At 39.6% G+C, this 22,968-nt stretch overlaps 2 protein-coding genes across 6 annotated transcripts in view; one reads left to right on the top strand and one right to left on the bottom strand.

Moving 5' to 3' along the window:
- cpeb2 (cytoplasmic polyadenylation element binding protein 2) overlaps nucleotides 1-22,968 on the bottom strand; it is a 50,099-nt gene that overhangs the window by 20,249 nt on the left and 6,882 nt on the right. For all 5 annotated transcript variants that reach the window (XM_077534939.1, XM_077534938.1, XM_077534943.1 and 2 more), the window contains exons 2-4: nucleotides 20,623-20,735; nucleotides 7,316-7,574; nucleotides 2,796-2,914 (exon numbers count right to left, since the gene is read on the bottom strand). The gene's annotated coding sequence lies outside the window, so the exon portion shown is untranslated. The remainder of the gene's footprint in view (nucleotides 1-2,795; nucleotides 2,915-7,315; nucleotides 7,575-20,622; nucleotides 20,736-22,968) is intronic.
- Nucleotides 7,433-21,516, top strand: ndnf (neuron-derived neurotrophic factor). Its single transcript, XM_077534949.1, has 4 exons — nucleotides 7,433-7,739; nucleotides 15,237-15,440; nucleotides 15,674-15,798; nucleotides 19,124-21,516. Exons 2-4 carry the CDS (start codon nucleotides 15,238-15,240, stop codon nucleotides 20,509-20,511), a joined length of 1,716 nt encoding a protein of 571 aa, XP_077391075.1. The 5' UTR covers nucleotides 7,433-7,739; nucleotide 15,237; the 3' UTR covers nucleotides 20,512-21,516.

Below are 22,968 nucleotides of genomic sequence, written 5' to 3'. Positions count from 1 at the left end.
AGGAAGTGGTGTGGACCACTCAACATGGCTGCTGGTGATGTGGAAGACGACATCACGGGGGCATGCAACCATCTTAAAATGTAATCAAAACCGATTTTCTTTTAAGGCCATATCAGCGAGCAGCTAGCCATATGAGGCTAATGTTAGTGTGTTTTTATGTTTGTATGTTTTGGCATCCCTGCCATGGCTTTCATGGCCTCCATCTGATGGGGTCATTGTTGTGGTTTTACTGAGGTGTCTTTGTTGCGCTCAATTGTCCCTTTGTGTCCTCTCCCTGGGAGCTGAATAGCTCGTTGTGACGACGGACACTTTTTTATTTATTTTTTCTTTTCTTGTTGTCACGTCGCTACGCCGCATGCTAACCGGGTCAGATCGCAATCATTTGGTTTTGATCTGCGAGGGTCACGCGACTGTCACTCTGCCGGCACACCTGTAGTAGGTGAATATCACTGATAGAGAAAGACCACATCAAAGAATGTCTCAATAGTTTGACCAGAACACATTTAAATGTATTCAAAAACGTATTCAAAGATAAATAAATGAATTATAAGATCATTTTTACGATACGATATTATCACGGTATGAAGCGCATATTACAATATCGTGGGGAGGCTGGTGATATTTAACACATTCATTGCCAGACAGCAAAAAATGCATCATTTGACGTCATTTTCCGTCAATGGCAGTGAATGAGTTAACAAAGGTCAAAATATTGTAAAAAAAAAAAAAAAAAAAAAGTATATAACAGCAATACATATAAACCACCTCTAATAACAATATTAGCACACATATTGACTCGGTTCACAGGCATATTGCGTTCCCCTATATCTGACAATTAGCATAGATTTTTAAACATCAAAGGGCCAAAACATCCCTAATGAAAATTAAATTGCACTACAAAACTAGCCACCAGAGGGTGCTAGAACTGCACAAATGGAAATCAACCTGACTTTTTTTTTTTAAACAGATGTTCCTTTTGAATATCGTGAACATGACGACGGCGATATTGTGGCAGTTTTAATATCACAATATCACGATATTGCCCTTATCGTTAAAATCACTAGCGTCCAGGACAGTGCTTATTTAAAGTCTATTATAAAAGTGAAACATGATACAAAAAGAATGACACATTTAACATTGTATATGTAGGATACGTATACATGTTTATTTATATATATTTATATGTTCAACCTAATCATTTATATAAGGACAAATATATGAAACGCCATCGACAGGCTAACTAACAAGGGTTAGGACTTCAAAATAGGGTTTTAAACAAGGTCTTAAAGTTGGGTCTCAGAGTAGAAGTAGGGTTTCAAAGCCGGGTCACAATTTATGACAGTATCTATAAAATTACTGGTTAAACCGTCAAAATGTGTGACCTCAGTTTTCAAATTAGGGTTTCAAGCTATGATTAAAGTTTCAAATGAGGATTTTATGATATGTTATAGGGTTTCAAACTGTTTCAGAATAGTTTTAAAATTAGGGTTAACGCTTCAAAGTAGGGTTTGGGTTTCAATGTCATAGTTTGTAACAGTTGGGTCAAAAATGACCGTATTGATTAAAAAAAAAATCAAATAGTCAAAATGTGTGACCTAAGTTTTCAAAGTAGGGTTTTCAAGCTAGGCTTCGGGTTCAGTCGAGTGTCCTCTTGCTGCGATTGTGTGTATGGACGCCGTTGATATCGAAAACATGCTAGCTATGTGCTTCCTGGCAGGGGGCTTGTGATTGAATCAAGGGGGAAGCACCTGTCTGCATTAGTGCAGGTAATGCAGTTATGTGTGCGTACATCTGCCTTGTGTACAATGTCGGGTGGGGGGGATCCTGGCGCCAGGAATTGAGGGTCTAGGGGGGTTGCCTGTGTTCCTTCGGGTGTCATTAGATGACGTTGATTATGGAACCAGTGGACGTCTTACATGGTTTCTACCTCATGGCCATTAACATGCCTTGTTCGACATACTTAATCATTTTAAAATGTGAAATAGGGTCCATATGGGGATTTACACGTCTTGTACTAATTTTTAATATGTCCTAGTGTTTCTTAATTCAAGGCCTCAGTATGACTACAAAACTGTCACGCTACCGCCATCAAGTGGTCACTGTGATTACTGAAGGCAGTGACACCGCAATCCGCCTTTCTGTCCCTACGAGCAGTAAATAATCAATATAATAGTGGTACAGCATTGCTATACCAGCATCATACAAAGCTGCAAATATTGATTTTGTGTCATTTCGCAAGGTAAAATACATGTATTGTTATTCCTCACAGTGAAGATGAGGTGATGTATCTTATCGTACTGTTATTGGACAGCAAACTTGAAATACAATAAAGAAGTATATTTTTGCCAACAGATTCTGAATTTGGAATGCTAACGCTAATAAAACAAAACAACAACAAAAACGATTGTTATTAGAGGGGATTTTTGTGTAGTTTCATGTTGAGCCAGCTGGGGGCAGTGTTCACTAGCTTAATGACTGGCTGAAAAAATATCTGACAGAAGAAGCCTTACTTCCAATGAGTCTATTGGGAGATAAATATCCCAAACTATCACTATTCCAGCCACAAATATTGTATGGATATCAGAATGTAGAAGATTATTATTTTTCATGGTGCAGAATTGACTTAATGATGTAGTGTATTGTTCTCTCTGAACGTAAAACATCCATGCAGCGTTTTCAGATATTATCATAATGTATCATTACGTTAGCAGCAGAAATAAAAATTGTACTTGTAATGTTTTTTTTTTTTTTTATTTAATCTCTCACAATAAAAGGTATTGATACACGATGCTCACCTGTTTTCTTAGTTTTGGTCATGTGACATTTTGCTAGCTGAGCCGTGATTGGTCGCTACCTGTGCCCAGCAACTGCGATGTCATTTTCACTTGACAGCTCGTGGCAAAATGGCTGCCCCCTGAGATGGAGAAAAAAAAAAAAAGGTAGATATCATTGCTTAATTCATATTCCACACATGTAATAAAGGTGGGGGATTAACTTTTCTTTTAAAATACAGAAATAAGATAAAAATTTCAATTTAAACGGTCCAAATTAAGGAGCAACTTTGCAGCTGTATGTTTGATGACGTCATCACGCCTTCCTCCTCTCTTATCTCCCACAGAACCTGAGAGCGCCTCGTCGTCTTCGTCTTCCTCATGTTGTCTGTGTTTATTCTCCACATTCCTCGCCCGGAGCTGCTCAGCTCTAACGTTTCACTAAAAGGACTCAACAAGGCTTGTGCCATCATCAATGTAAACTTTGGGCCTTTTGTTTACATGCGCCACCGCTCCTTTCCTTTCCCCCCCTTTTTCCTCCAGTCTTCACTTTGAGGCTAATGTCGCGATCTGCTGCCCTCTTATTGGATAATGTCGACATGAGGCGCTCGCTCGTGTCCACTACTCCACGTCTGCTTTCGATTGAGCCTTTTTTTTTTGTCTCATCTGCAGCCAAAAGATGCTCTGATGTTTTTTTTTTTTCCGAGGGTCTGACTTCACGCCAGCGTGGGAAACCTGCGGTCCCGGGGCCATGTGGGGCTTGTTAGGAGCATCATGGTAGTGTTTTTTGTTTTGTTTTTTTGGCTAACCAGCTGACAGCAACTTATCAAATTTTTTTGAGGGATAGTAGGAACATGGAAAACATGCCAAAAACATACAAATTAAATATTTAAAAAGATGACTCAAAACACAGACACATGCTAAAAACTACAAAAGCAGATTGTCTGGGGAAAAAAAAACCCTACAAAAATTAGCTGAGAAAATCTGGCTCAAAAACAGACAAAAATATGGAGGAAAAAAAAAGAGAAAATACAACAGGTACTGAAAAAAAGGACTGACAGAAGTAGCCCCCCAAAAATCATTATAATATCATCAAACAACAAAAACATTTCCTACACCACTCAAACAAAAAAAAAGTTTAACAAAAACTTAAAATGCTGACTGACTTTTCTTTTTTTAACATGGCAGGATGATGGGCAAAAAGCAGGAAAAATAAGAAAAATAGTGGGAAAATATACAGGTAGCAGACAAAAATAGTCAAAATCAAACAATAAATTGATCAAACGGACAAAAATCACTCAAAAAAAACATACTAAAAACATAAGAGAAGTTTCAAAAGCTAAAAGCTAGCAAGAAAATGACAAAAGCATGACAAAAAATGGGGAAAAATATCTAAAAAAAAAATAAATAAAAAAATCTCTCATTGATATGAGAAGTGACCCAAAAACTGATCAGACAAAAAAGGGAGGGGGAAAAAAAAAGAAAAAGTTTAGCAGATGTGACGCTGTGTGGAGCCCTTTTGAAGGCAAAGAATGAAGAAGGCTGATGGGAAATGTCGGATGAGGACGTCCTGGCTTGGTTTCCTGTTCCGTGTGCCCACCTGGCGGTCAGCAAACAGCCCGTCTGTCAGCGCACGCCAATGACACCACAGCACGCAAACACAAACGGGAAAAGCTGTCTTTGTTCTACCGGGGGGCCATTTTGGGGACAAGGTCCCCTCGGAATGGCTTGAATTGCTTCCCTTTTTACGGCTTCTCCATACTCAAAATGTTTGGAAATTTCAGCCCCCAATGACAGCTTCACTTTTGCAATGTAAAATTTCTGGAAAGGGTTCCAAAAGTCCTTCCGAGAATATTTTCTAGATTTTTTTTTTTTTTTTTTAAGAACAGCGTAAATGTAACACAGCATTTTCTGGGGCTGCTTTGTTACTTCAGGACCCGGATGACTTGCTGTTATTGATGAACTTTTACATTTCTTGACTAGAAAATCTTGAGGGAGAATTTTTGGTCATCAGTATTGTGACCCAAAGCTGAAGAATTCTTCCCGACAACAATCAAAATTACATCAGCAAGTCAACATCTGAATGTCTTTTAAATAAATAAATAAATAAATAAATAAATAAATAAATAAATAAATAAATAAATAAATAAATAAATCGTGTTGCCGAATTAGATTTAAAAACTGCATTTTGTGTTTCCTTGTGCTGTCTTTGACTAATATTTAAAGTTGTCAATTGTGGTAAAGTAAAACGAAACCATAAAATTACAGATTTAAGCTCCTGACACAAACTACTCCACGAATTACACTGTCAGTCCTCTCACATCCGCTAGATGTCGCTATTGCACCAATTTTACTTCCCTACCAGGCTGCTTCATCAACTTCTGCCTGTGAATTACATACATACAGTACTTTTTATTGACACATTTCTCATCCAAAGTGTTAAAAATGTAATTAGAGGAATGCATGTGCATACAGTGGAGTGTGCACGGGGAACAGGAAACGGCGGCATCCCATAATTCCACATTGTGTGCGCCCCCCTCCTGCATTGAAAGCATCCATTCACTCTTATCTGAGCACAAATATTGACTTACCCGTGTTGCTTTTTGTCTTCCCGGGGAATGATCAACAAGGAGGACACAGTTGGGAAGTGGCGAAGACCAAAAACAATCAAACTGAATTGCTCAGATTCTTCTGCCAGCTGCCAGACCAAATTTGGGGAGCGCAATCTTTTGTGCTGATGAAATCAGTCCACTTATTACACCTAATTTTAGCAATTTATTTGGGTAAAATTAGAATAATGCATTGTGCGTTATTCTTGTAAAATTGAAATTAAAGCTTGTACAAATTACAAATATTGATTGTAATATTCCAACTGTATTATCACTAAAAGATTTAACTTGTGATAAAAATGACTAATATTAATATTTTGTTGTAAAATACCATCTTTATTCTTTTTGACAGTTAAATAGCAATGGCAATTAAATTATTTAGTCTATTATTGTAAAAACACAATGCACACCGAAAAAGAGTTATAATTGCCTTCAGATGCCGCAAGATGGCGGCAATGCACTTTTTCCCGATTAGACAAGGCTATGGCCTAATGAAATGAAGCTCCTCCCCATTACATCCTTACATTTATAAAACCAATAATTCTTTTCCTTCTTAACTCTTATTTTTTCTTTCACTTTTATTTAAGATCGTATAGCATTTATATTTTCAAACCAACAAAACTAATAAAATGACTCAAATTTACTCTAATTATCGTGAAAATGCACTTCATTTTCATATTTTGAGCCTCATTTTAAATGTATTTATGTCAGTATTGCTGTACGGAATTATTTACTGCACTTTATTACACAGTGCTGATAATTAATGATCTCTTTTTAAATATCATGCACTTGAAAAATACCCCATATATTAAAAAAATAGCTTAAACTAATACTAAATCTAATAAAAAAAACTAAAACAAAGCATTTTAAAAATAATGAAAAAACAAAAAGTCACAAACCTGCCCTAAAAACAAATTAAAATGAACTAAATACAAAAACAAAAGTCTAAACGAAATTAATAATAATAATAATATTGCAACCATAGTTCACAGCCGCCAAATTTTTGCTCACAAGTCAAAGTGAAAAACAGCCTGAAGGCACCACTGTATTCATCTTTTACATACAAGGGAACCATAAAGTAGACGTTTCATAACGTGTACTTGAACGCCCCGAAGTGTTTGCGAACGACTTCCTACGTACAAACATATATCGTTTATTGTATGCAACGCGTAAATAATATTACCGCTACTTGCCGAGTTGTGATTGTATCGCATTGCTCTTCATCTTTAATGTCGTTAGCTTTGTTGTTTCTGTAAAGCGCTTTGTAAATGTGACTTGATGTTAGTTGCTTGTTATTAACTCATTTACTCCCAAAAACGTATAAATACGTTTTTTTTTTTTTTTTTTTTTTTTTTTTTTTTTTTTTTTAATATTACCAAACCATGCTCCCAAAGACGTACGTTTTGGCTTTGATGCAGCCTCCGAACAGAAGAGAATGCTTAAAGCAATGGTAGTCATTACAAAAACGGCCAGCAGATGGCATCCGAGTATAAGAGATCAAAATGCTCTTTTCCCCACTATTTTAAACAAATTTGTGTAATGATGAAACTTAGCCATATAATTGATGCAAAATGGAAACAGATAGAAATATACTTTTTTTTTTTTTTTCCTGATGAAAGAAGAGGCTCTAATCTTTTTTTTTTAATAACAATAGGACACAATCTTCTATGGGCCTTGCAAAATCAGTCAAAATCCAGTGAAACAGCAAAAATGTCCTGGGAGTGAACGAGTTAATATGCCACCAGATGGCGCCGATGCAATACTTTTATATTAGATGCAACAAATGTGCTCTTTTCCCATAATAGAGAACCCCACGGGGAGAAAAAAAAACAAAAACAATTAAAAATGTTAATTTGGCCTTTTTGTTACGGGAAACACCCTCTGTCATTCATAGTCATTAAAACCTACTTAAATCTAGTAACGGAGTATTCTTACTTGAGTAGCCGCCACCAGTGGATGGTGCAGGGTGAAGGATACTTCCTCATCCTCATGTCACCACTTTCTCTCTTTTCCAACGGAGTGGGGGGCTGGCGCGTCCAATCCACTGGAGGTCGTCCGGAGCGGCGGGGGAGGGACGCAAGCACCCACGCACGCGGGCGGGATACCCTCTCACCCCCGCTTCACTCGCTCCTGGAGCTCATTTTGGCGCTGGCTCCCAACGCAGGCACACACAACACACGAGAGAGCAGCGACCCTGAGCGAGACCGACAGACAGACAGACAGACAGACAGACAGATAGACAGGGAGAGTCGATGTGAGAGGGAAAGAGGACTACTGGCCGCCAACAGAACTTTTTCTTCAGTGGAGCTGCGGCACAACATCCATCGGAACACGGCAAGCTAGCTGGTTATTTCGAAAGGTAACTTTTGCTCTTCTTTGCATCTATGATGCGTTTAAACGACTTCTTCTCGTGGGACGTTTTTTTTTTTTTTTTTGTCCCTCAGGCTTCTCCCTGTGCTTGTTCAAAGAGAGGATGAGAAGAGAGGAAGTGGCTTCTTTTGGTTTTTGTTATTTTGTGCGGTTTGCATCTCCGGGCTCAGTAAAAAAAAAAAAAAAAAGTTTCAAAGAGTCAAGACGCGGCTCGCACGCAAACTTTTGACGAGAAGTCTTGAACACAGGTTTTGGATTCGTCACTTTGCTCGTAATTCAAATGTGGACCCGAAAAGCAACATTGAAGTGTTTTCATTCAGTCGGGAAGTCTAAAACGCGACGCGAGTGTTTTGAATCACAATTGTTGGCTCGCTGTTTGAATTGCGGAGCCTGAACACAGCACTTAAGTGGTTTTCATTCAGGAAAAAAAAAAAAAAAAGACAGTTTAATTGACAGTTCAACCCTGAATGCACCAAATTTAAAGATCAAATAAAATCAAATAAATATTGCTGTTGAGTTGCGGACATTGAATGCAACACAGTGTTTTGACTCATTTTTGATAATTAAGACAAACAACCCAATTGTTTAATTTTCTTGCAAAGTTTGAAACGCAAACCCTGAATGCAACACATTCGAGAAATGACATCGTTGAATTGATGAGCACGAACGCACCACTAGCGTTTCAATTTCTTATGAAATCACTATGATTTCAATTTGCACACAAAAGTCGAATTCACCGCTCGTGTTTTAATTCAAGAAATCCTGTTGTGGATTTGTGGACCCTGAACGCACCATCCATCCATCTAACGTTTAAATCCAAAATCTACCTTTGTTGACCTTTGAACCCCGCATGCAACATTAGCGCTCTAAATGATGAAATCGCTCTGTTTTAAACCGGCATTGAAGACTTAGAATTCCGGACCCTGAATGCAACGCTCATCATTTTATACAATGAATACAAAGTTTGAATTGGGGACCCTGAACGCACCACGAGTTACTGATTCATGGCACGGCCGTGTTATTACTTTGCACTGCTTAGCTTTAGTGCATCTGTTTCGCGGTCGTGGGGTTCGAATCCGAGCTCCGGCTTTCCTGTGTGGCGTTTGCATGTTCTCCGTGTGTAAGTGTTGCTTTTCCGCGGGTTCTCCAAATTCCTCCCACATTCTAAAAAGAGTCATGGCAGTTTAATTGAAGACTCTCAATTGTCTGTATAGGTGAGAATGTGTGTGAATGCTTGTTGCCTGTTCTGGGTGCACCCTACATATAACCCCCCCCCACTCATAATGTCGCCATCTACAGGAATCTGTTAGTCATGACAGTAATTTGCGAATCTGAATTTCACAGACGAGGTGCGAAGGCAACTGTTAAGTGAACTATGTAGTCCACGGTGCCAAAATCCCTCTAGCTTGTGAAGTACAGTCCCTACACCATCATCACCACAAAGCGATTTGTACTGCACATTTTATGGAACTTTTAAGTCCACTATATAAAATTCCCAGTGATTAGGGAGTAGGGAATGAGTAACCGATTGTGGTGGGTTGCATGAGCGGGTGGGAGAGGAGGCAGTAGCGAGGGTGGTGGTGGTGGTGGTGGTGGTGGTGGTGTCTGGGGTTAAAGTGTGAATAAGTGAGTTTAGTAGCGGGGGTGAGGCCACAATGAATGATGAACAAAAAAAAAAAAAAAAAAAGAAAGTTTTGAAATGGAAAGGTCCGCACGGCATAGCGTAGCTAAAGCCACATTTGCATATGAAAACTTGCCGCTGAAAGAAATTCCGACATGTTGCTGCTGTTATTGTCGATCGGGCCTGAGCGCTACTGCCGAAATCAGTCAAAGTGCGAAGAATCGCTGGATTAAATGTCACGCCGATGCATGATGTTCGTGTTTTAATCCGGGTCAGTACATTTGTACAGTTCAAATGTGTTTAACTTTAAAGTACAACACGTGTTTTGAATAACTGTTTTTCTTATTTAGGTACAATTTTATACAGTTTGTATAGATAGAGCCATAAATGCATTGGGTGTGATGTGTTATGCTTTGGATCTTGTGCTTTTCCTTATTAGACATATTGGACATATGATGCGGTATGCTTTGGATTATGCCATATCATACGATGGATGAATGGATGAATCATCCATCTCCCTCCCAAGCCTCATTCCCGCCAGTCTTTGAGCAGAGTTTAGGGAGTCAAAGTGTGTTTTTTTTTTTTTTTTCCCACGAGGCTTCCCCTTGGCTTGGCCCTTTGGGGAAGACTTTCTTTCCCATGGGCCATCTTCCCTTGGCCGGGGCCACAAAGCCACCACATCACTCGGATGTCCCTCCCTCATGCCTCTCCTCCCTTCCTTGCATGAATGTTTTTTTTTTTGGGAAAAAAAAAAAAAACTGAGCAGAAAAAGTATGTCAAAAATATGTTACAAGAAAAAAAAAGAAAAAAAAAAGATGCTAGTTAAAAATGGTTTAACAAAAAACAAAAAAAAACAAAAAATGTGTCCAAGGCTCAATTACAAAAATGTAAAAAAAAAAAAAAAAAAAAAAAAAAAAAGACAAAAATCTGACAAAAAATATATACGATACATGCTGTCAAAAATCAGGCTTTTTTGGGGGGGAAAATGCTGAACAGAAAAATATGTCAAAAATATGTTACAAAAAGTAAATAATGTAAAAAAAAAAAAAAAAGCTGCCTAAAAATGGCTGAACAAATAAAATAAAAAATGTGTCCAAGTATCATTAAAATTACAAAAATGTAAAAGAAAGAAAGAAAGAAAGAAAAAAAACATTACAAAACATACTGTCAAAAATCAGGCTTTTTGTTTAAGCTGAACAGAAAAATGTCAAAAATATTTTACAAGAAATACAAAATGAAAAAAACAAAAAAAACTGCCATGCCAAAAAGTGGCTTAAAAAATGTGTCCAAGGCTGGACTAAAAAAAAAACAAAAAAAAACCAGACAAAAATCTGACAAAAAAATACATACAATACATGCTGGCAAAAATCAGGCTTTTTTTTTTTTTTTTTTTTTTTTAAAGAAAATGCTGAACAGAAAAATATGTCAAAAATATGTCACAAGAAGTAAAAAATGTAAAAAAAAAAATAGCTGCCAAAAATGGCTGAACAAATAATAAAAATGTGTCCAAGGCTCATTAAAATTACAAAAATGTAAAAAAGAAAGAGAGAAAAAAACCATACAAAAATCTGACAAAAATACATACAAAACGTTCTGCCAAAAATCAGGGTTTTTGGGGGGAGTGGGGGGAAGCTGAACAGAAACATGTTACAAATATTTTACAAGAAGTAAAAAATGTCAAAAAGGCGGCCAAAAATGGCTCAATAAATAACAAAAATGTGTCCACAGCTCATTAAAATTACGGGAAAAAAAATACGTACAAAACAAGCTGTCAAAAATCAGGCAAAAAAAATAAATAAAAAATCCTCATATACGTGACAACCCTTTTCCCCGCCTCCCATCCCTGAATGACTTTTTGTCGGCAGCTGACCCCACTGGCACAACATTCCAGGATGCGGCGCTAAGTGCAGGGCAGGGGAAGGAAAATGGGCTCGCGCTATCCCGCTCGTGACCGCCTGGAAAACTCCGGAGCTGCAATGGATGATTGTTTTGGATGGCAGGGAGACAGCCACGATGCCAAGAAATGCAACCGCCAAGTCGTACGCTGTGTTGGATCTTGAAGCCTTACTTAGTGTTCATTCTCAAAGTGGGTTAAGGAGCATTCAAGAGTAGCGGACCTGCTTTGGAAGCCCCTCGTCTTCCTCCAAGCAGCACAATGGCCCCCGCGGAGCCACCGTAAAATGTCTTTATTTGACTTGAAATCAAACTGTATTTTTATTTCGTTAATGAATTCCATGTGGCCGACAGCAGGACGCGTTTTGATCCTGATGAGGAGCCGGAGGGAGAGATGAAGTGACAGAGGTGGGGGCAGAGACACTTTGTTAGTATGTTAAAATGGACAGAAAATGGAAAAAAAAACAAAAAAACTACAAAAATGTAAAAAATGTAAGGGGGAAAAAACTAAACGAAAAAAACAAAACAAAAAAACCCCAGGTAAAATACATTTTAAAAAATGGGCAACATTTGGGCAAATAAACAAAACAAATAAATAAATAAACAAAACAAAAAATATCTAAAAATATTAGGAGCAAGGGAAAAAAACATGACAAAAATGGATACAAATAAATGGGAAAAAAAATACTCCAAAAATTATTTAACAAAAAAAAAAAATAGGCCAAAAACAAAAACTACAAAATACCAAAGCTTTGACAAAAATTGAGAAAAAGAAACTGACACAAACCTGGTACAACTGACAAAAAACAAACACACACACAAAAAAAGATTTAACCATTGACAAAAATTGACCAAAAAAAGGCCAAACTTGACCAAAAATGGGCAAGAAATGACAAATTTGACAAAATGACATGATGAAAACGGATATACACGAAATGTGATAAAAGCATACAGAAAAAAAAAGGCAAAAAATATGACAAAACTTAGAAAAAATTGGGAAAAACAGATAAAACTAAATAAAATAAAAATTGACAAACCAACCAAAAATACAACTCCACCCACCCCTGTAATTTGACAAACTGAAAACAATTTATAAATAAATACCAAAATAAAAAGAACTCAAAACCGATAAAATTGAGTTAATGGCTGTGTGGTAGCGGCTGCATGACCTCAGATTTTGTTAAAGCCGACACTAATGTGATGAAAGTCAGGTTGACGTCGATTGGTCCCCGATGACATCATTGATTTTTGTTTGTTTTTTTTCACTAATCAAAAACATCACAGGATGATCTGTTACAGCTGACACTTTATTGTGGTGCGCCGGCCAAATGGGGGGGGGATTATCTTAATTTTATTGAAATCATTGTGCACTAGGAAAGTCGACTACCGTGTGGTATGCTTCAGATCAGGAGTTCTTCCTTTCAGTCAACTAAAGTCGCTTTTGCCTTTTTGAATGCCCTTTCACCCCCCCCCCCCTCCCCCCAACAAACTATCGTCATACAGTTGTTGCTCAAACGTCGCTCACGCGTTCCAGATGCAAATTTTTTTTTGTTATGTCACCCAATGTCAATGTGTGTATGTGCGCGTGTTGCGTGACCATGTTGACATAATTGCGTATCTCATCACGGCTGCTCCGCACGTGTGGCTCGTGTGTTTCCTAATGATGATGACATCATGACACTGAAGGCACAAATCTTAATGTGACAGGATGTGACATCGGCGCTAAAAGTGAAAACATTTGAATAGAGTATTATGAAAGCTTTCTTTCTTCCTTCCCGTCTTTGACATACAAATATGTTCATGGCTCAATGTGGCCTGTTACGCGTTTATCCATTAGGAAAAAAAGAACGAGACTGTACCAAATTGAAGAGTAAAGATTGATGAAAATAGCAAACTCCCTCCTAAATGTCTTTACATTTTGTTTTTTTCCCCTAGCTTTTAGGGATGTAACGATATCCAAACATCACGATACGATATTATCATGATATGAAGGTCACGATACAATAATTATCCCGATATTGCGGGGGCGTTATTTAAAAAAAGATCGCAATATTGTAAATAAGAGAGCTCATACTAAAAAAAAAAAAAAAATGTGCGTTTGTACATAACAGCAATGCATATAAACCACCTACAATCTCTAATAACAATATTGAGGCACTTATTTGCTAATGCAAGCACACATTGATCGCTTCACAAGCAAATTCGGTTCCCCTTCATCTGACAATTAGCATAGATTTTAAACATAGAAGGCTAAAACATACCTAATGAAAATTAAATTGCACTAATAAACTAGCCACTAGAGGGTGCTAGAACTGCACAAATGGAAATCAACCTGACTTTTTTTTTTTTTTTACAGATGTGTTCCTTTTAAATATTGTGACCATAACGTCAACGATATTGTGCCAGTTTTAATATCACAATATCCCCATATTGCCCTTATCGTGACATCCCAACTAGCTTTATATTAATTTGACTTGCAACATGACTTTGATCAGGAGTTGTTCCTTTTAGTTAGTTAGTTAATTGCTCCTTTTTAAACTGCTCTTAACATTCATGTTTTGTACAAAAAGTGATGTTTTGCTGTATGTGTGTGGTCAGCAAGGGAGAGGCTGCTTGTGCTTGGTTGGTGTTTTTTTTTTGGGGGGGGGGGGGGGGTTGGGTTTTTGGTTGGTTGCATGGGTGATTTAAAGGACACGGCGTGGATGGCGGTAAAGTATCTGGCTAATCTGCCGCCATTACGCTGATTAAATCGCCAGGGATTTGAGCGTTCCCATCAGCCGCAATCAATGGTTCCAAAATCAATATGGAGGACATGCGAGATCCTCTCAGCAGCGCGCCCATCTGTGCGCCAACAAAAACGTCAATAAAATGTTAAACGACACGGATTTTGGGGGGGGTGGGGGGGGGATTTTTAAAAATGTATTATTAAGCGGTTTATGAACCTGCTGTGGTTTCCCCTCCTTCACGCATCCGTGTTTTAAAATTTAATCCCTCCGTCCGCTTGGTCGCCCGCCATCCTTTCACTTTTTATCTGTCACGCGATAGCTAATCTGTCACTCGCGTTGGGCGTTAAGTATGGTCTCGCATCCGCAAGGCAAGGCAAGGCAAGGCAAAAAAAAAATTACAAATCATAAAATTAAGAGACCATTGCAAAATTACAGCATCTCATATTTTACTCTTTATAGTAACAAAACATAAACACAGGGTAAAACATTTATTTGGTATTTTCTTCCAGAGCTGTATATGTGTATATACAGTGATACCTTGACTTACGAGTGCCCCAATTCACATATTTTTCAAGTTACTCACTCAGTCAACTTTCTGCTTTGTGTTGCAAGCAAAAATTTGACATACGAGTAACCTTGAGTGCCGCCCCCCCCCCAACAAACAAACAAACAAACAAACAAACAAAATACAAAATGGAGTAGCCAAAATTGTCACTTTTATACAAATTGATTTTTCTTAATCACACATTAAACAATGTTCTTGTTCTGCTTTTTTATAAGTAATAAAAATTGAAACGCACGCTATAGCTACTTGTCTTAACTTGGTATGTCTGTACATAAAGTATTCATCCAACGTAACCATGTGTTCTAAATGCTGTATTACTGTATTAAAAAAAAACAAAAAAAACAGCTGAAGTTATCTATTGATGTCTTAGCATGTTCCTGAAGTAGCGTTAGCTTAGCTTGCGCAGAACTAAAGGATAGAAAAATTGACTAAAAGAAAAAAAGTTATTCATCTAGTGTTGCTGTTAATGCTTGAATTGTTATCTTGAAATATTTTTTGTACAAAGACATTAACTCCTAATTAAATACACAGTTACAATTAGTTATCATAGTTTTGTAAGAGGCATGCTAGCTGTTGTTAGCATTGCTTTATCGAAAAGTGAAGCTAAAATTGCTGACGCTAACATGAAAAGAGTGCATCAAGGTAATGAAAATGGACAAACATGGTTTGTTTGTGTTCCAGGATGAGGCAGTGTAAAGGATGGAGTGGTGGGCTGCTGCTGCTGGTTCTACTGGGGGTTCTGGGGACTTTGGCGCAGAAGCTGCCCACGCGAGATGAGGGACTTTTCCAGATGCAGATCCGGGACAAATCTATTTTCCACGACTCATCCGTTATTCCCGACGGAGCAGAGATCAGTGGCTACCTCTTCAGGGACACGCCCAAAAGGTAAAAAATGACAAAATAAGCGGGATAAAATTGTTTTGATGCACCCGACATTTCGGAGCAAGCACATTCCTGTCATGTAAATCAAACTTTAACGCCGTGCCGGTTTAGAACAAGATCAATAATTTATCTGCGAGACATGTTGACATGCCTGGTTTGGTGCTGCGGTTTCGGTTAGCAACAGATGGGCTCAGTTTTTGGATATGAATGTGACGCTGGTTAACGTTCCCCCCCAGGTACTACTTTGTGGTGGAAGAAGACAACACGCCGCTGTCGGTGACGGTGACCCCGTGCGACGCGCCGCTGGAGTGGACGCTGACGCTGCAGGAGCTGCCCGAGGAGGCTAGCGGCGAGGCGTCAGGTAATGGACCAGCAGGACCACGAGCGGGACTTTAATGACTAGTCTGATGTGGAAAAGTGTGCGTGTCGGCCGGGTTTTCATTAAGTCGCTCCGTCTGACCGCTTGCGGGCCGGCATGCCTTTAATTTGAGAGTCGGTGCGCGCGAATCAAAGCCATTTACGTCCCTTTACTTAGGCCGCCCTCATCGTTTCAAGTTGGGTCCCACACTCTGTCTGTCTGTCTGTCTGTCTGTCTGTCTGTGTCTTGCTTCCCTCCTCTTTAGAGTCTAACTAGAGTCCTAAAGTATCCTCCAGTTCTGTTTTGTTCGATGCTGAGGCATCACAAAAGCTTTACCAACGATATCAATAGTAACACGAAACTTTGCCAGTGATACTGGCACAAATCTTTGGATTGATACCAACAGTAGCGATATTTCATTGTCAGCGATACAGACAGTAATATGATACTTTTCCATATCGCAAACTTTTCCAACAATAACTTTTCTTTGCCATCTTCATGTATACTATGCCAATATTTTGACAATGAAACTGATAGTTTCATGATATTTTACCATTTATACAGATAGTATTACGTGGCTTTTTGGGGCCGATCATGATTGCTGATCAGAGAATAAAAAAAAAAAAACGATTTACGATCATCGATTTGATCATAATATAGAGAAATATGTCTATTTAAATTACTTGTTTATTTACTGCGTATTAAAAAAAATAGGCTTTATCATATAAAGTTTTTTGCGGTCAACCAAACAAATTATACTCAATCTCCGATTCAATCAAAAGATGTAGAAATATACACTCCATAGATTAGCTGGCAACCAGTTCAGGGTGTACCCCGCCTACTGCCCGAAGCCAGCCGGAATAGGCTCCAGCACCCCCGCGACCCTTGTGAGGAATGAGCGGTTAAGAAAATGGATGGAAGATAGAAATGATAATGAGGTTTAGCAGCACAGAAAAGGAAATTGCTAGAAATTTTGTCTATGACCAATATTTTAACGATAGTTTGACAACATCGTAGATATTACAACTGTACTTGCATACAAATCAAATCATACAACTAGGAGGGTATGTTAGGATACTTTTAGCGCAAGCAGTACGGATACAATCATGATACTTGACCATATCACCACTGTGCTAACAATACCAATGATATCATGATACTTTGCCAGGTTACAGATATAAGTACCAGTACTTTGCAGACTGGGCATCTGAAAATAAAAGATTCTATAAGCGAGGGGTGTCCAAAGTCCAGTTTGTGAATAATTACATACTGTATCCTAAAAATAGCTTTGACATGGCCCGTCATGCTATTTTAAAAGGAACGAAATGCGGGATAGTATTGGGGGGGTTAGTGAGGGCTCTCTATGTGACATAAGCATCTGAACGATAATATACGTGAACACCTGGACGGATGTCACCTCGAACCTCCGCCAGATGATTTATTGCTCGCGCTCACTGTCGAGGACTTGTTCCTGGCATCAAAAGGAGCCGAGTTGCTTCCGTAAGTGGAGCAACCGTTTCAAAATTGGACTGGGGAGTTTGTTCTCATGGCTGCGCTGGGAGCAGATCACTGGAGCGTTAATTTTTAGTACACCGCCGAGAACACTCTCTGGTTGTCAAACATAATATTATGGTTTCTCTTGCAAGAGCTCGAACTGTTTCCGAAGCCGCAAGGCGCTCCTTTGTAGCCACGGCCAAGTCAACGGCCGGCCGGCGCTGTGATCTTTTTGGGATGTTTGCAGTGAAAACACGACGGGCGCGTTTGTGGATAATTGTACGCGTGAGGCTTCCTCGTCATCTCAACCTTCAAAATCCTCACGTCAGCGACAGCAAAAGTATCAAGATAGTTTAACAGCAACTAGTGTTAATTTCGTCAACGAAAACTAAGCAAAAATAATTTAGTCAACACACATTTTTCACCGGGATAAAACCCTCTTTAAATCACTATACAGTATGCATTTTCGTCGACGAGACGAAAATGTACTTCACTTAATAAAAACTGGACAAAAATCTAGGGCTATTTTAGTTCAAGAAAAAAAAAAAAAAAAAGAGACGAAAATTATATGTTTTTGTAAAATCTTGTCTCTGCTAATCTGTGTGACACACAATGACACGCCCCCTCTCAAATCTGCAGCTAGTGAGTGCAACATGCACAAACACATGGTACAGACAGGAGGTGGATTTACAGTGAATGGTTAAAAAAAGTAGATTATAGTTATAATGCAACATTAATCTAACCAACGGCTATAAATTCCAACAATAATGCTGATCCGACCGCAAATTAATGCTGGCTAACTTACTAGCTCTTAGCACAGAGCCATAGTAGCCACTTGTTGATATACTGTAATTGTATGTCAAGTTGTTTTTCATCAATAAAGATGAGAGAAAATTTTATGTGAAATAGTTTTAGATCCAAAATGTTGAACATTGTATGCTGCCCAAAAAATATACAGGGTAAAATGATTGTCCTGACTAAAACTAGACTAAAACGTTGACAGTTTTTGTTGACTAAAACTAGATGAATAAAATTATTCTTGGACTAAAATAAAGATTAAAATGCTAGATTTATTGGAAAAAAAAAATTGGGATGAGGTTGACTAACTATGTTAAAAACTAACGAGCGTGACTGACACTGGACTAAAACTGAGACGAAATTTAAAAATGGCGGCTAAAATTAACACTACCAACAAAACTGATGGTATCATGAGACTTTGCCAACAATATTTTATCAATATCAAAATTTTGTAGCTAGGATGTATTAGGGATGTAACGATATCCAAACATCACGATACGGTATTGTCACGATACGATAATTATCACGATATTGTGGGAAGGTTGGTGATACAAAAAAGGTCACAATATTGTAAAAGAAAAAAAAAGTTCATTCTAAAAAAAAAAAAAAAGACAATATTGTGCTTTTGTACATTACAGCAATGCTTATAAACAACCTGCAATCTCTAATAACACTTAATATTGAGGCACTTACTTGCTAATGCAAGCACACATTGAGTTCCTCCACATATTGACTTGGTTTATATGCATATAAGGGCCAAAACATGCCTTGTGAAAATTAAATTGCACTAAATAACTAGCCACCAGAGGGTGCTAGAACCGCACAAATGGAAATCAACCTGACTATTTTTTTAAGATGATCTGCTTTTTAATATTGTGATATGACGACGACGATATATTGTGGCAGTTTTAATATCGCAATATCACGATATTGCCGTTATCATTACATCCCTAGTATGTATACAGTTTGATGGTATCATATTTACCACTGACACGAACCATATCCCTAAATCTTGATGTGCCTGTGGTGTTTCCAGGGGAGCCTGAGCCGTTGGACCAGCAGAAGCAGCAGGTGACGGTGGACGAGGGCACGGAGCTGTTCACCTACAAGGGCAACGACGTGGAGTCCTACGTGTCCACCAGCACGCCATCCGGCCTCTACCAGTTGGAGCTGCTGTCCACCGAGAAGGACAGCAACTTCAAGGTGTACGCCTCCACCACGCCGGAGTCCGACCAGCCCTACCCGGAGCTGCCCTACGACCCGCGCGTGGACGTGACCTCGCTGGGTCGCACCACCGTCACCCTGGCCTGGAAGCCCACGCCCACCGGCTTCCTGATGGGCCAGCCGGTGCAGTACTGCGTGGTCGTCAACAAGGAGCACAACTTCAAGAGCATGTGCGCCGCCGAAGCCAAGATCGGCGGCGCCGACGACGCCTTCATGCTGGCGCCCAAGCCTGGCAGGGACTTCAGTCCGTTCGACTTCGCCCATTTCGGCTTCGTCCCGCCCGGCAAAGATCGAGGCCCGGCGAGCAACAAGATCTCGCGGGCGTACCCGGCCAAGCCGAAAATGTCCGACATTCACAAGTTGTGCATCGGGAACAAAAACATCTTCACCGTCTCCGACCTGAAGCCCGATACGCAGTACTACTTTGACGTGTTTGCCGTCAACTCGGCGACCAACACCAGCACGGCCTACGTGGGCACCTTTGCCCGTACCAAGGAGGAAGCCCGGCAGAAGACGACGGAGCTCAAGGACGGCAAAGTGTCGGATGTGTTCGTCAAGAGAAAAGGCAGCAAGTTCCTCCGTTTCGCCCCCGTGTCGTCGCACCAGCGGGTGACGCTGTTCGTGCACGCCTGCCTGGACTCCGTACAGGTGCAGGTGAGGCGCGACGGCAAGCTGCTGCTCTCGCAAAACGTGGAGGGCGTGCGACAGTTCCAACTGCGCGGCAAGCCCAAGGCCAAGTACCTGATCCGCCTGCGGGGAAGCCGCAAGGGCGCGTCCACCCTGAAAGTACTCGCCACCACCCAAGGGGGCAGCAAGCAGCCGTTCCCGTCCCTGCCCGAGGACACCCGCATCAAGGCCTTCGACAAGCTTCGAACCTGCTCCTCCGTCACCGTGGCCTGGCTGGGAACGCAGGAGCGCAACAAGTACTGCGTCTACCGCAGGGAAGTGGCCGACGACTACGGCGAGGAGCAGAGGCGGCGCGAGCAGAACCGCTGCGCCGGGCCCGAGACGCGGCGCAAGTCGGAGAAGGTCCTGTGCAAGTACTTCTACAGCGCCAACCTGCAGAAGGCGGTGACCACCGAGACGGTGGCCGGGCTGGAGCCCGGCAAGAGCTACCTGCTGGACGTCTACGTGGTGGCGCACAGCGGCCACTCGGTCAAGTACCAGAGCAAACTGGTGAAAACGAGGAAGTACTGTTAAAAATGACTACGCACAGAGGAAGAAATTTATTATAAATATATATATATATATATATATATATGGAATAAGTTTATTTAACTCTTTTCAAAGATATACAGACTGACTACTCACTTGCGGCGGAAGACGGAACTGTTGCTGGAGACATCCACCTGTATATTTATGTTTACATTTCCCCTCCACCTCGTGAGCAGGCTTGTCTTTCATCGTCGCTGCATGACTCTTGACTATCGGAAATCAAAAAACAAAAAAAAAGTGACTGATTATTTTGTTACCTGTTTCTTCTTTTTTTTATGGAACACACACAAATAGGGATGCACGATAATGCAATTTTCAACCGATATCCAATAAACCAATAATTTAGATAATACCGATGTCGATAACTGATGTAGGATAATTGTTTGCAAACTTAACTTGAATACAAACACTTTCGACTCCTGCGATAAGTCTAACATGTACAAATACATTGAAAAATTGTGTAAAGCAGCATGAAGCTGTATTTGATTAACTCAATCAATCCCAAAAACGTGTAAAAACCTTTTAAAATACTTTGTCGTTGACTCCCAAAAACGTGTTTACATGTTTTTTAATGTCTTTTTTTTATGCAAGAGCATACAAAAGGCTTTGATGCAGCTTATGAGTTGAAGAGGTGGCTTAAAGCAATGGTAGTTATTTAAAAAAAAACAAAAAAACGGACAGCAGGTGGCAGCAGAGTATACGAGATCAGCCAGGACCATGCTGATGTCACAAATATGCGACACTACCGAAGGAGAGGGGAGGGCTTGAGGAGTTGGGCGCAACTTGAGCCACAAAAAAAAACACAACAGATGGACAAAGTCTGTCTATTATTACCGGCTGATTTCTTTATCATCTGGTTTATCTGTTTGACATCAAATTGATCGATAATTATCGTGCATCCCTACACACAAACAAAAGAAAAGTCACATCCGCCAGTTCTGATGGTAAGGTTTCGAGACTGGGCATTCCTGTATGTAAGTAGACTCTGTACTTTTTTTTTTTTTATGCATTTGAAACAGTGTTTTTTTTACACAAGAATCTGCACTTGGACTTACAGAGTGTGACTACATTTGCCCATCAGTGCACGTCACAATCAGCCGGGACCACGATCGCGATTCATCAAATGATCCATCCGCCAGATATTATATCAACACAAATGTGTTTGTAGTGTTATTGTACAGTGTTCCCTTACTATGTCGCAGATTTTTAAGCAATCATTTTTGTTGTACTGTATAATTACGTCTTGTGATGCCCTCGCATGTGGGAAAGGACAGCCACGGTTGCCGATGCACTTTTTCAGCCATCGATTAAGAGCTGGGAGAACAGCAAAACATAAACGCTGCTGCTGTCGGCCACAGCTCACACAGAGACACTCAGATGGAGACTCGGCAATACGTTATAATACGTACGGTATTTTGTGTACATTTTATGTTTTGTCTTCAAATTTGTATAATGTGTTTAAAAAGTGTGTTTTAATACGTTCATGTGTTCAAAGTGTTTTAAAGGTAAAACTATAACAAAGATATCTTTTATATGGTTTCTCTATATTGCAGGTATTCACAAAAAAAAAACAAGATTTTCATTTAAAAACAAACAATGAAGAAAATAATCAGTCACTTTTTAAATTAGTTGATTTTCACCGGCCAAATGAAAATCGAAAGAATCATCCACGGATTGAGGAAGCCATCTTGTACAGACCTCTCGCTGCCTATTCTCCACCAAGACTTTTTAAATTATTTTCTACTTTTTCTCTGTGTGTTTCACTTGATGAAGTGTTACCGTGACATTCCCTTGTGTAATCGCTCTCTTGTAACTGTGTGTGTCCTGTGCTTTGGCGACGTTTGTGTTATTATCACTGTATCGATGTGCGTTTGTGTGTGCGATGGCCCGAATGTGTGCGTGAGTGCGTGTCATGTGTACAGAGTTGTCCTGACAATATTCATGTACATAAAGCACTAAATATAGAAGACGTAATCCCTGTGTCACCCCGGGTGTCGTGTTCTTTTCGCCCGAGCACAATCGGGATAAAAGTGCCTCATGTTTAACGTGATGGCACGCAGAGACATTTGAAACAATCACAAGGATTATGCCAGACAAGTAAACTTGGCCGCTTACAAGTTGAACAACAATTTCTTTTGCAATCGCATTTTTTTTGTAAACATTCATATGCGGTAATTTAGGGGACCAAGCTTGAGAAGTTAGAAAATAAAACAGCCTACAAAACCAATTTTACCTAGCAAAATGAAATTTGGTTGGTATTATAACAAGATACACATAAAAATGTTAAGGAACCATGACGCAAATCGAACAGGAAGTCAGCCATTTTGGTTTGAATTGGCAATTTTTGCACTCCGTAACATGAACAGTTTTTTTCCACTCTAACACCAGTTTCACTAGTTAACATGATATTGGGTGGACTTTTGAGCTAGAACATGACACACA

This window comes from Festucalex cinctus, chromosome 10 (genome assembly GCF_051991245.1).
Source record: "Festucalex cinctus isolate MCC-2025b chromosome 10, RoL_Fcin_1.0, whole genome shotgun sequence".
NCBI lineage: Eukaryota > Metazoa > Chordata > Actinopteri > Syngnathiformes > Syngnathidae > Festucalex > Festucalex cinctus.
The sequence above is the reverse complement of the archived record's forward strand: the minus strand, read 5'-3'. Positions and strand labels throughout refer to the sequence as shown.

Bases quoted from the DNA above. Each gene is read 5' to 3' on its own strand.
- ndnf (XM_077534949.1), top strand. From the start codon at position 15,238: ATGAGGCAGTGTAAAGGATGGAGTGGTGGGCTGCTGCTGCTGGTTCTA. The intron at 15,441-15,673 runs GTAAAAAATGAC...GTTCCCCCCCAG, and splicing joins TTCAGGGACACGCCCAAAAG to GTACTACTTTGTGGTGGAAG. The intron at 15,799-19,123 runs GTAATGGACCAG...TGGTGTTTCCAG, and splicing joins GGCTAGCGGCGAGGCGTCAG to GGGAGCCTGAGCCGTTGGAC.